The sequence below is a fragment of the Mirounga leonina genome, unplaced genomic scaffold (assembly GCF_011800145.1).
Source record: "Mirounga leonina isolate KUSES-001 unplaced genomic scaffold, KU_Mleo_1.0 Mir_154, whole genome shotgun sequence".
Taxonomy (NCBI): domain Eukaryota; kingdom Metazoa; phylum Chordata; class Mammalia; order Carnivora; family Phocidae; genus Mirounga; species Mirounga leonina.
The window spans coordinates 3,586,727-3,601,102 of NW_023270389.1; the positions used below are offsets into that span (position 1 = coordinate 3,586,727).

Here is a 14,376-nt window from a genome sequence, read left to right on the forward strand (position 1 = left end):
TATATATATATATATATATATATATATATATATATATATATATATTCATAGTAGGTAAGACAGAGAGCTGACAAAAGTCCCATGTGTGCTCTACAAACGCCTGGGATTTGCAAACCCCCGCACTGTACCATATTCCCATCTGGCTGCTGGCTGGGGATGGCTCCAGCACAGTATGGTGTTTGTGTTGGCACTGAGAGCCAGGCAGCTCTCGGCCCAGCTCTGCGTCCCGCGCAGGAAAGCACTTGATGCTTGATTTCTCATCTGTACTGACTGACAACCCCCAGGGTCACCATACGTCAGCCTCCCACTTGGCCTGCCCTCCCCACCTTCATCCCAGTATCCCTGACCTCGTTAACTGCCTCTTCATGGCCTCCTTAATATCCCTGTTGCGAAAGCTGTAGATGAAGGGGTTCAGGAAGGGCGTGAGCACCGAGTAGATCACAGCCAGGGCACGGTCACAGTCCAGCGAGTAGCTCTGCTTCAGCCGCACATACATGAAGAGAATGCTCCCATAGAAGATGAGAACCACGGTCAGGTGAGAGGCACAGGTGGAGAAGGCCTTCCTCTTGCCCGCAGTTGAAGGGATCCTGAGCACGGTGTGGATGATCTGGACATAGGAGCTGAGGACCAACAGGAAGGTGGCCAGGATCTTGCAGGAGTTGATAACAAAGTCCACCAGGACATTGATAGATGTGTCAGTACAAGCCAAGCTCAGAACAGGAGGGAAATCACAAAAGATGTGCTGAATGCGATTGGGGCCACAGAAAGGGAGACCGGACACTAAGGAAATTTCAGCCACTGGCCCAGCCAGGCCTCCCAACCAACAGCCAACAGCAATCTTGGCACAGAGTGCTGAGGTCATGAGGGTGGGATAGTGGAGGGGCCGGCAGATGGCTAAGTAACCTGTCATAAGCCATAGCTGTGAGGAGATAGCACTCAGTAGCCCCAAGGGAGTGAAAGAAATAGATTTGCAGGAGGCATCCGGAGAAAGAGATGGTCTTCTCCTCGCTGAGCAGGTTCGACAACATCTTGGGGATGGTGGCAGCGGTGTAGCCGAGCTCCAGTAGGGAGAGGGCACTGACAAAGTGGTACATGGGGGTGTGGAGCCGGGAGTCCAGGCACACCACCAGGAATATCAGCAGGTTTCCCAGGACGGTGGTGAGATAGATGAGAAGTAACAAGATGAAGAGGTAAGCCTGGACCCCCTGAAGATGGGGAAAGCCCAAGATGATGAACTCTGTCACCTGGCTCCAGTTCCCGCGGTCCATGGTTCACCACTCATGTCCCTAGATGTGAGGCATGGAAGGACGAGGAAGAATGAGCCACAGAAGTGAGCAAGAACCCTCTGCCACCTCCAGAGTAAAGTCCTCCCAGCAAATGCTTTCAGAGGCCAGAGTCTGGATCCCCACCAGAAGCCTCCTTCAGGTGTCCTCTCTTGTCACCAGACTTTAAGTCCTCTGGTCTCGCAGCCCATTTTGTGGCCCCCATAATCCATCCTGTAACCCAATTATCTTGCTTAATGAAACTATATAGGCTTTAGAAACTTTAGTATTTTTCATCTAAGGCTTATCTTATTATTTATCTATATTCCTTGTCTTAGGTATAAATTATCCTTTATAGGGATGAAATATTGGTAGTGTAGTGGACCAAGATTACATCATTTCAATTGCCCATTTTTATTTGTAATTTCAACTTATTTTCTTCTTCAACTTTCTGGATACCAAAGAATCCACCCTTTCACCCTGGGCTCCCTCCTGTGTCCTAATGGAGACTCAGGTCTAGCAGCATCCTCCAGGAGCATGGAGGTCAGAGTGTCAGTCTTCTGGATACTGGCATGAATCTTAGTCAAGGTGAAGGGGGGCTGAGTAAATCTGAGAGTCATAAAAAATGAGGAGGCAAATCTATCTCTTGCATTTCTATTGCAAACTGTGGCCACTTCCTCCCTTCTACTGTCTGCCTCCACCGACCTCAAGTGCCCTTTTTGGATTTATTGCTTCACAGATGGTAAATATTTAAATTGTATTGTGAGGTCAATGTAACAAAACTTTATTGAACATTTTTTGTATTGGAAGCATTATTCTTAGAACAGGAGCTAAACAGATGAGTAACATAGGGGACCTGAAGTTAGGAAACGAATATTCTAATAGAGAAAATAGAGAAGCAACTAATTGCTAACCTGCTGTGTATTGGAACATTCCCTCATCGTACAAACATGCTCCTATTCTCACTTAGTCAACAATTAAAAAACAAGCCCCCCAATTCCTTCTCTTGACTCACTTATCCCACAGCCACTGGTCTTTTTCCTCCCCTGTTCCCGCAGCAACACTCCCGCAGAGTCAGTTTTCTCTTAAACCATTCCAATCAGACCTTCACCACCTGCCAGTCCATCAGATCGCCCCTCCTCACTCACACCAGTTATGTAAGGTCTGCCAGTTCCCATTCCTTGGCTTGCCCGACTGTCACCGGCCTTGACCGAGGTCTGTGTCCCGCTCCTTGACATACTCTCCTCCTTGGTTCTCAGGGTGTCATCCTTCAGATTCTTCCCCTTTGAGTGGTCACTCCTCAGCTGCCCCTGCTAGTTCTTTCTCTCTGCCCTACCTTTCTAATTCACAGAGCTCAGTGTTGATTCTTCCTTTTTCTTTGTTTTGTAAACTCACTCCTTTGTCAATGCTATCCAGTGTCATGGCTGAAAGCACCATATATGTTGAAGACTTTCCAAATCGGTTCCCAGCCAACACTGTCTCTCCTACTCCAGACACAGCTGCCTGTCCCACCTCCCTCAGGACGACTAACAGCCATCTCAAACCTCACTCCTGTGGGCACCCCCACCCCGGCCTTCCCTCTCCAAACTAGGTAGTCATGGTCTTGCAACTCACGGGCCCAAATCCTCACCGTGATCCTTGTTTCTGTCTTTCTCTCAAATCCAGGATCTATTTTCACTGGGTTCAAGCCATGACATCTCTCAGTTCCATCACTGTAATCGCCTCCTACCAGATCCTCCCTGTCTGTCCATCTGTCACCTCTCTCAACACAGCAGCCACACTGTCCTTTTGATGTTAAGTCAATTCCCTGCTCAAACCTCTTCAGTGACTTGACACTTTATCGTCTCTGTCGCAGCTGTTTCCTGCCAAATTTCCACCTGGGTAGCTTCTCTGTTCTTTCGGAGCCTTTGTGCAGATCCGCCCTGCCTGGCAGCCCTGCCTGAGTGCTGCCCCCCAACATACACACACCCCTGTCCTGTCCCAGCACCGCCCTTCCGTCGTCCACAGTTAATCCTTTGCACAGGACTTACCATGTCCTAGCATATCACAAATGTCCTTGTTTGTTGTCACAATGATTTGTTGTTTCTGTCCTCTTCGAGAATGTGAGCCCCAGAGCGCAGGGAGTTTTTCTGTTCCGTTCATCCACCGACGACTCTCAAGGGCCCACAGCTGTGTCTGGAACATGATAATGATTCAATAAATATTTGTTAAGTGAATAAGCAAATTGGGTAGGATAACCGCTCTTTGCATATGCAGGAGCCAGGGGAGCTGGGGATGAGCCGTGGGCTGGACGTGGAGGTCAGGACCACCTCACAGAAGACATCATTCTTATTTGAAATAAAGTGTCAGAATTTGCCAGGTGGAAAAAAGGAAAGAAAGGTATTCTAGGCACAAGGGCACACTTGGGTAAAGGCAAAGTGTTACAAAGGCATCCAGTCTCCTCTTTCTGTCCTCCAGTCCTCTCATCACAGTCAAACCCAATTTTATTTACTCTGCTGGTTCCTGGCTGCACTATCTTCAAAACCTAGACAACATGCCCCCGTCTTCTACCAAAAGCTTTCTCATTCCGAAGATAGGATGTTTCTCTACTAAGATGCGGGAGGGCTATTTCTGGGCGGGATCCTTATGAGTGATCTTGCTCCAGCAAGACCTTAATAAACATCTTAATATTAGATATTTCCCCTCTGCCTTAGTTTTCTTCACTCCAAATCCATATCTGTCCATTGTCCAATTCTGCCTTCTACCTTCTTCAAATCTGAGGTGCAGATGTGCCTCCTAGAAAAGATTATCTCAACATTTCTCTCCAACTCAGATCATATTTATTGTGGATGTTTTACATTCCTTCCCCTCCAGGTATAAATATAAAGCACCATTCCTGGAGCTGCTGCTCCATCTCTGGCCTCCCGACTGCACTCACAGATGAGTTTTCCAGTGACCTTGACTAAACTTCCAGATGAATGTGGGGCCGGTCTCACGGTTGAATATTGGAAGGCAATGTCTTGCCCTTTCCTTCTTCGGAGGGTAGGGCTTCCACATGACTCCAAAGACTTAGTCTCAAGCTATAGAGTAGTCCCTCTTATCCCCCTGTGGTCAACTGCAGTCTGGAAGCAGATGACCCTCTTTCTGATGGATCATCTGAAGGTCAGGAGTAGCCTCACAGTGCATTATGATGCCTACATCACCCACCTCCTTCATCTCATCATGTAGGCATTTTATCATCTCACATCATCACGAGAAGGGTGGGTGCCCTACAGTAAGATATTTTGAGAGAGAGAAAAAAACTACATTCACCTAATTTTTCTTACAGTATATTTATATTTATTTTATACTTCTATAAAACTTAACTTCTACTAGTTTATAATTAAAAATTTAACTCTAATTTACAAATCAAACTTTATCATCGGTATGTATGTATAGGAAAAAACATAGTATATGTAAGGTTTAGTGCTATCTGTGGTTTCAGGCTTCCCTGGGGGTCTTGGAACGTGTCCCCCGCAGATAAGGGGACCCCGCACATTGCTTCTCTGCTCACCGATGTCCTGCTGTTCTTCGGTTCCTGGATCCTGGGACATCAATGTCACACAAAGTCAGCATGGTCAAGCCAAGCATTATTTCCCCTCTGAAACCGGTTCTGCAAATCCTCTCAATTCCCCAGGCCATAATTCTCGGGATTCTGACCACTCCCTTCTTTCCTTCACACCCCACTCGGTATAGAAAAAAAAAATTACTGATGGTTTTCCCTTTACATTTTTTTTATTTCATTTTCTTTTCCTATTTCTAATTACTATTGTAATTCAGTTTCCAACACCAAGAGACATTGAGTCCATGTTGGAAGAAATTTTAGGAAATATCAATTCTCTTTGTACTGCCATAATCTTGGGTTTCATTGGACCATTAAAAATATTTTAAATATAACAGATATTCCCATCAATTCATAAAAATAAAAGATCTTTTCAAACCACCACCAAAAAAAAAACAAAAAACAAAAAACAAAGGGGAGGCTGAAGCTTCTTGCCCCATAAGGCAATTCTCTCTGTTGTTGACATGCTTCAGTGATAAACTGAGTCCCTCCATTGACCTGACATCTGAGTTTCACCCACTATCCCTAGTTCTGCTCTGTGGAAAATCCCTGTTGTTCTGGTCCAGATTCATGCTATAAACACTGTTTTCACCATCATCATAGACATTTCACTGTTTGCCAAACGGGTCCCTGTGTTTAGTCTTGACCCTTCTGTTTGCAGCGTACCCTCCTGAGAACATACTTGCTCCTAAGTCCATCCACAGACATCTAACAATTTGGGCACTCAAGTCCCCCACTTTCTTTCCTTGACCGTCCGTGGCGAACACCAATCTTTCCCACATCTCAATTCCCAGCAGTCCTTCCTCACTTTGCTTCCAACTATACCCTGTCCTGTGTTGCAATATTTTCCTTTCATACGTCTTATCATTCCAAAGCAACTCTCTGTGAGGTTTTTGAAATTAAAATCTCACTTTATGCCCCACCTCCTAGAGTGCTTGGCACAATGTCTGATGTCTCACAGTTGTGGTGAAAAATGAAAAAATTGATGATGATCAGGATGAGTAGTCCAGATCCTTAACTCATCAACTACTCATCTCCTCTCATTGGTCTCCTAATATTGGAATCAGGGCTCTTTTAAAACCTAACACATGTATAAATGTAGCATTTATCTTACTTGGGTCCTTTGCAACCATATTATATTCCCTTGACTCCAAAACACTTTTAGAGCAAATCTTTTTCCCACCATTGCATTATCCATAGTGCCTAATTATTTAGGAACAGAGCCAAAGAGCTGGGTTAAGAGGGGATGCAATTTTAGATCATCTCGTTCCATGTTTTCATTGTGTAAAAGAGAAAACCAGGACCCAGATGGGGGAGATGGCTTGCTCAGGATCACACTAGTTAAAACATGGCCAATTTGCTCATTCTGTGCCCAGACTGTATGATAGCATTAGGAAAGCAGAATATCTTTGTGTTTTATTTTAAATATTTTTTGTGTTCTGAATGATATGCCTGTGGACCCTAATTATTCTAAACCTCTCCCTATTTCTGAATGCTCAGTTTCTTCTCAGTGCTCCAACCAGAAAAGAACATGAGAGTAAAAGTGCCTGAGTGACAATGTCTTACCCAGAGCTCAATGGTAGGGAGGGCTCTGCGGGGCTTATGCTGGGGAGTCCAATCACCCCTCAGAGTCTGGAGCTTCCTGCTCACTTCTTTCCCCTCATTTACAGTCACAGCGGGCACTCTTGGGGCTGGAAGGGAGTGCAGCACTTTGATGGGGCCCTGTGGGAGTCAGTCACACCATTAGAGTCTCCTCTCCCATGGCCTGTATCCTTGTTAGGTCCTCACAGAGGCAGAAGCCCCTGGGCCTTTAGACCAGTCCTCCTGGGGTTGCCAAAGTGCTCTCTCAGGGAGGGCACCGAGACACAGGAAATTCATCAGCCAGTGGTCCTTTGTCACCTGGGAGTTCACTTCAATAATAGTAACTACCTGCCCAGGTTGAGATAAAACATCTCTCAGGGCGATGATTTTTTTTTTCCACACAATACAGTAATTGGGGTGGAAGCCCAAGTTTCAAATGGGTTCCTCTGTTGTGGGACCTGTGAGAGAGAAAGCATATACCTTCCAATGATAATAAGATCTTTCTAAAATGTGACTGGCCTCCTGGACCCTGAGTGAGGACAGAGACAGGCCAGGGACACGGCACTGTTAACACAAACTCCTGATCCCACCTGTTGCTCCTACCTACAGCGGTTTTATCTTCTTTTTCACACATGAGCTGCCCCTTTACTCTCCTGTTACCTTGCCTTGAAAACAACCCTGTCTCAGGATTTTGGATTTGAATCTCAGTTGTTCTCCCAGCCATTTATGTGACATTGGCTGCCCAACGGGGTGTTTCATTTCCTGGATCTCATATGGACGGGATACTACTTGCCTCATATGACTCCTCACAATCACTGATGTGAGCATGATCAAAAGACAGACAGTAACCAGTGGAGGGAAGGGTCCAAAAACAGGACCGCGGTACTGCTCATGAGGATGTAAAATGGTGCGGTCACTTTGGAAATCAGTTTAACAGTTTCTCAAAAGTTTAAACATATCATCACCAGATGACCCAGCAACTCCACTCCTACGTATATCTACCCAGGAGAATGGAAGAACTCATACATGGAAGCACTGTTCACAATAGTCAAAAAGTGGAAATGACCTAAATGTCCATCAGATAATGGATGGATAAATAGAATATGGTATATCCAAAAATGGAACATTATTTAGCATTAAATGTGAACACTTAACACAAGTATTGATGTGGTTGGATTAAAATATATGTTACAGTATGAATGAACTTTGAACTCATGCTAAGTGACAGAAACTAGTTGAAAAAAACCCACATATTGTATGATTCCATTATGCAATGGCCAGAATAGACAAATGCTAGGGGTAAGGGATTGGGGAAGGATAGGGTGATGCAAATATTCTAAAAGTAGATTGTGATGATGGTTGCACAAATACTAAAAGTCATTGAATTGCACAGTTTAATAGGTGAACTGTATGGCATGCAAGTTATGTCACAATAAAAAAAATAAACATTTTTAAAGAGGTGAAATAAAGACAATTTCAGGAAAAGAGTGAAAGAAATTATTGTCGGTAGACATGCATTACAAAAAATGTTGAAGAAAATTCTTCAGGCAGAAGGAAATAATACTAGATAGAAATTCCAAACTACACAAAGAAATGAAGAGCGCAAGAAATGGTGGAAGGTAAATAAATAACATCAAATTGTGGTATATTCTACAACAGCCATAAGAGGAAAAGAACGACAATGAAATGACATGGGGTAAAGCTCATAAACATAATGTTGAGTGAAAGAAAGCAGAAACAAGAGTGTAAACTGTATGAATGAATTTATATAAAATACCAAAACACGTAAAATCCACCTACAGTGTTAGATGTCGGGTAGCTGGTCACACATGGGGCAGGAGAGGAGTTGTGTTGGATGTAAGGGAGCGTGGGGGAAATTTGGGAGATGTTTCCACTGTCCTGTTCTGAATGCTCCTTACATAAAGATTTAATCTGTGAAAGTTCGCTGAGTTGCACATTACTGAGTGTTCTGTATAGATATTTCAATACCTTTTAAGATCCAGAGTCACCCTCTAGCTTGTACTTTTTCATTTCTTTGCTAAATTGTATGTTCTGTATAATAAAAGGTTATGGTTCCAAACACAGTAGCTGCACAAAGTGCATAATTTACTTAGAGTGAAGTAGAATAAAACAAATCAGATAGGGGGTGTAAAACAAACTAGGAAACAAGCCAAAAGACAGGTGAGTGCTCCCTTCTATAATTTCTGAAGGCTTTGCTCTCTGTTTTCCATGGAAATTTCCATCCTGCTACATTTAAAGTAAGCATGGAGGAGAGGGAGGGTAGAGGAGGAGTATGTTGTCTGTCTCAGAGTAGAGAATAGAAAGGGATAGTGTGAAAGCTTTCTGCTCTCCATATATGTCTAAGGACCATATGGAGAAATAATAGTTGTAACATACAATAATATATAGAGAAAAATGGATGCAGAAATAGCAAAGGAGAGAAATTAAAATATAGGTAAAGAAATAGTGAAGCAGTCTCATCCATAAAGGAGGATCATGATTTCTTCCCTGTTTGTTCTGCAGAAGTTGTATGTTTATTTATGTTTATATGTTTGCATATTGTGTGTATATATATATACATATATAAGTACATACATAAATAGGGAACTTTTATAACTTCATATCCATATGCTGTACACAAGAAAAATAGTTTCAAGTTTCAATGAATCTGCATGGCTAAGAAAAGTCTTATGTTTGAAGTAATTGCTTGATACTTAGAAAATTTAATAAGTGTATTTTAAGATAAAATTCTTAATCTTAATTTTAAGATAAAAATCTTAATCTAAAAAGAGTCTGGGAAACTTGTGACTCAGAAAAAAACTCTCATTTTGTGACAAATGGCTAGTCTTGGAATTCAAGACCCCAAAAGACATCTTTTGATGTAAAAGAAAGTCAAGGGCTAAATAGGGTCTTAGAACCATATAATGTTAGCAGTGAACATCACTTAAAGATAGTTTACCTGCCCACCGCAGTTTGTGAATAAAGAAATAGAGATCCAGAAAAGATAACTGAGAGTAGCACATAGTTAGTGATTAACAAGGGTTGTCAGTATTACCCAGAGATTTAAAGGGCAGAGGTAGGACAAGCTGAAGCTTGGTTGTACAGGAGACAGGGGCATGTTCAACCGGAGTGGATCAAGGCACTGTAAAAAAGAGTGGGTTCCAGTAGTGATTAGAGTAGGGACCAGAATGTGTAAGTGAGAGAGGTGGGTCAGATTCATTATATTTTTCATTCTTGACATTTTTATTGATACTCAGCAAGTTTAGACACTTGTTAGATTCTGGACATACAGCAAGTAACAAAACTGACATAATTTCAGACCAAATGCAGTTTATAGACTTGTAGGAAAGAACAACAAATTATATCTATACTGATAAATAGTATACATAGTATCTATCTATCTACATATATACATATAAGTTGTGATACATATTTGGAAGGAAATAAACATAATTTAAAAGAGAAAAAAATGAGTAACATATATTAGGTAACATACATTAGGTGATCACATATATTACCCTCTCGAAGATAATGTCACTTGAATGTGACATTTGAACAAACATTCACACAATGAGAAGTGAACCGAATGAAGTGTTGGGGGGAAACAGTGCAAAGTTCTTGGAGTCATACAAATCTTAATGTATTTGAAGAACTCAAAGAGTTCTGGCCTAGGCAGGAAATTTAAAGCTGTAAGAGTAACTCAAGCATCTAGTAAGACAGGACAAAAAAAGATAGAAAGATGGATTCGAGGAATAAGGAGAAAATGAAAAGATAATGATGCAATTGAAGCCAAGAGACAAACTTTTTTAAGACGTAAGAACTGGTCACGTGTATCAAGAGTTCAAGAAAGAGGAAAGACAAGCAGGGTCTAATGGATTCAGTGTGGAGGTCATTAATGATCTTGGCAAAGTATTGTTTGGAAGGTTGAGCCAAAGCCAGATTGCAACGGGATGTAAAGTGGGTAGAAAGTGAAGAAGAGGAGGTAGATTGTGTCATTAATCACATTGAGAAGTTTAATTGGAAATGAGAGCCGAGCAAAATGCACTTCTAGCTGCCTGAGAATGTATGCCAAGGAGATATGTGTGCTTATTAAGAAGGGAGATTCTAAAGTATTCTTAAATGCTGAAAGCACGGATCAAGTACAAAATGGAAAACCATAAAGATGTAGGAAATTACGAAAAACGTAAATTATGTCTTTGAGAAGGCAAGAGGAGATGAGATCCATAGAGGTGTGATAATGGGAAGATTATTCAAGGTCAGGACAAAGATGCATGGAACTTTTCTGAGGCCAACATTGAAGTGGAAGAAGGACCTTGGTAGAGAGTCAGTGGTGAGGAGGACTAGCTCTCCCCCCTTTCCGGGAGATGGTCCTCTTGATGGCCTTAATGAGTTCCTTGTTACGAAGACTGTAGATAATTGGGTTGACCAGCGGTGTCAGTACGGAGTAGACTACAGCAAGTGTCCGGTCAAGTATCAGAGAGTAGCTCTTCTTTAGGCGCACGTACATGAAGATGATGCTGCCAAAAAAGATGAGAACCACAATGAGATGTGAGGCACAGGTGGAGAAGGCCTTCTTTCTCCCCGCTGCTGTTTTTATCTTCAGTACAGCACCAATGATTCTTCCATAGGAAACCATAATAAAGAGGAAGGTGATAAGAATGATGAAGGCATTGATGGCAAAGTCAACGAGGACATTAGTGGATGTGTCCTTGCAGGCCAGGCTCAGCAGAGGTGGAAAGTCACAGAAGATGTGTTGGATTTCATTATAGCCACAGAAGGGGAGCTGGGAGACCAGGATGACTTCAGAAATGGGACACAGGAAGCCACAAGTCCAACAGGCAGCAGTCATCTTGCCACAGAGTGTTGGGGTCATAACTGCAGGGTAGTGGAGGGGCCGGCAGATGGCCAGGTATCGGTCATAGGCCATGGCTGTAAGAAGGTAGCATTCAGAGGCCCCTAGGGAGTGGAAGAAGTAGGTCTGAAGGAGGCATCCTGCAAAAGAAATGGTCTTCTTCTCGCTGAGAAGATTGGCCAGCATCTTGGGGATGGTGGTGGCTGTATACCACAGCTCCAGGAAGGAGAGTATACTGACAAAGTGGTACATGGGTGTGTGTAGGGCTGCATCCAGTCGTATAACTAAGAAGATGAGCATGTTGCCACAGACAGTGAACAGGTATGCCAACAGCAGAAAGACAAAAAGCCAGCCCCTGATGTGGCCCACTTTGGGGAAACCAAGGAGTACGAACTCAGCTAAGCTTGAGTGGTTGTGCGGTTCCATGGGAGGCGGAGGTGGGGGAGGGAGGGAGACAAAACTGGGTGGAAGTGACTGCCTAACCCAACTCAAAACTTCATTTCTCTTTATTTATTTATTTTTTTAAATAGAGGCAGCATTTTATTACTATTACTGCTGCTACTGGGGATACTGCTCTAAAGAGAACAACTGCTAACGCTCACAACGCATCGAGCATTTTTACAAGTGTTTTGTATTTTACTTAATTTTCACACAAGCGATGAGTACCATTGTTATACCCATTTTACAGATGGAAAGTTCAAGAGCAGAGAGAATGGTGAGATGATGACACTCTTCTTTTTCTTATAGACACCATGTCACAGAAACAGGATTTGAACTCATACCCTCCATGCTGTCTACACTATGTGCCCTTCCCCAAACATTCTACCCCCTCCCCCAGGTCATAGTGTTTCCTTCAGTCAGATCAAAAGGTGGGTTTTGTATATGAGATAGAATGCAGTGGCAAATCTTATGGTTCTGTTCACAAATACAAATACTTCTCGAATACACATGTGTCAGGCAGAAGGAATCCGACTTCAGCAAGGTGCAGTCCCTGCCCCCAGACAGCTGACAGCCTCGAAGGGAAAGCGGGACACCAGTCAGTCATCCTGGTATCGCCTGAGAAGTGCAGAGCTACGGAGTGCTGAGGAAGAGGCTCGTTCCTTAGCCCAGGGTGACTGAGAGGCTTCTCAGAGGAAGAAACTCCCGAACTGAATTTTCCAGGAACAGTAGCAGTTAGCTAAAAGAAGAAAATAAACATTTCAGACAAAAATCCCATGTGTGGGCGCAGAACAGGAAGCAGCTGGACCTAGGGAAATGCATGTTCCCCTCCGCGGTGTCGCAACTGGGAGTTTTGCCCAGTGATTTGGGACCTCAGATGTAGTTTTTAAAACATCACTGATATTTAACTATTCTGACCTCCAGCTCAGAGACAAAGGTGTGAATTTGCCTTGCGGGTATTGCTGGTGAAAAGACAAGCAGGGTGGTTCACGACTCAGAAGGAACCTGATCAAGAGGCAAGAAGCATACATCCTGCATGTTCAGAAAATCGATGGTAATCAGCAGAGGTGGGGAATGCATAGCTGGCTTGGTGAATTTCATACCAAAAAAAAGTGTTGCACATTCTATCCGTTTTCAAGCACAGCGTAAAGCAAATGCAAAAAGAGAGAGAGAGAGAGAGAGAAACCACCAACACAAACCATCACAGTGTGACTATAGATGCATAAAAATGGTAGCCAGTGACAGCTACACCATATCCCATATATGTCTCAGTGCCTCTGGAGAGCCTGCCCAAATTCTAGTTTCCATGCTGACAATCTGCTGTGTCTTACTTATTTTGTAATCCTAATACTTGGTACAATGGCTTTCACTTCAAAGTATTCAATGAAACCAATTTTTTAATCGAACTAATTAATTGAATAGTAGAGCCCCCATACTTTCCCCTCAGCTCATACCACCCACCCAAACCCCAACATTGCCCTTAAACCCAAGTGCCCTGCAGTGCAAATAAACTCCTAAGTTTGATATTTTAAAATGCTCAATTGATTCAAAGCTATTAGTGTGTAAGGCACTCTTCTTGAACCTCTTGTATCTACAGGGACTGTGCATTCACCTCTCTAATTGTAGGAGACTAATGACGTTAAAACAGAAATCTTTGCTTCATTGCGTTTCTGGTATCTGTGCCTCTCTTAACCTTTTGCTTCTGGTTTGCCCCTCTTTCTTTTTTCCCTGTCCGGCAACTGCTTCTCATCGTTCAAAATTAGGTCAAATGCCAGCTCTTCAGTGAAGCCTTTCCTGACTCTCTTGGAAAAAGTGACCGATTCCTTCTTCCACGTTTACAGTGCCCACTTAGCATACTGTACCAACTTCGTAAGGAGTCTGTCTTCCCAGAAATTGGCAAGATCCTTGAGAGTAAATGTAGTACTTTGTTAACTATTGTATATCCCCACAGATGCCCAGAGCAACAAGCACAGACCTGTGAGCTCAGTGAATGCTTTGTGAATGTACTTGAACTTTTTTGTAGCCTGAATTTAAGTTATATTCTTCAGTTGCACCTGAACACACCCTTCTTGTCGTCCCCATTGGCATCTCAGGCTCAATATACCTAAAGGAACTTAGCATGGTAAATTTTGTCTAGCGTCCCTTCCCCTAATCCTGTGGAAAAACCCATTATTCTTGCCCACCCAGAGAAATTAAATTCAACAAGTATTTTTGATCATCTTTGGTGTATAGTAACTGTTACTGATGATGTTTTCTTTCTACCTATTAGCTTTTCTGAAGCCAACTGTAGATGTAGGTCAAGGCAAACATGGCATAATTCCAGAAGCACCCACCCTCTGGATCTAAAATTCTAATGTCAGCAAGTGTCTTTAACCCCCCAGTTGGAGAGCCTACAGACGGCCCTCTCTAGGTGAAGTCTTTTCAAATACAGCTGCTCCCGAAATGATACACCTCATTAGATCTTTGTATTCACAGTTCGCATGTCATGAGTGATTTTCTCAGAAGACCCCACTTTCTGCCCTCCACGCCAGCACATAGCCAGTCTGTGGCCGCACACAGGGCAGCTTCCTGTCTCTCAACATTTTTAAAGCAGGTGTTAGCACAGTTAGCCACTCTCTTGGTTGTAGAGCGAATTTAAGTATCAAACGGGGGGATCAGGACAC

The 14,376-nt window shown here is 43.1% G+C and overlaps 2 protein-coding genes across 2 annotated transcripts; both read right to left on the reverse strand.

The window, feature by feature from the left end:
• Positions 1-328: 328 nt before the first annotated feature.
• LOC118013624 (olfactory receptor 6N1) lies at positions 329-1,414 on the reverse strand. The gene is given in 2 exon segments (XM_035009486.1): positions 329-901; positions 903-1,414. Coding segments are annotated over 2 exon segments (939 nt in total). The 5' UTR covers positions 1,269-1,414.
• A 9,333-nt stretch (positions 1,415-10,747) lies between these two features.
• On the reverse strand, positions 10,748-11,701 carry LOC118013625 (olfactory receptor 6N2). The gene has a single exon (XM_035009487.1). The coding sequence runs from the start codon at positions 11,699-11,701 to the stop codon at positions 10,748-10,750; it is 954 nt and encodes a 317-aa protein (XP_034865378.1).
• Between the last annotated feature and the right edge of the window lie 2,675 nt (positions 11,702-14,376).

Coding starts and splice junctions, on each gene's coding strand:
- LOC118013625 (XM_035009487.1), bottom strand. CDS start 11,701: ATGGAACCGCACAACCACTCAAGCTTAGCTGAGTTCGTACTCCTTGGT.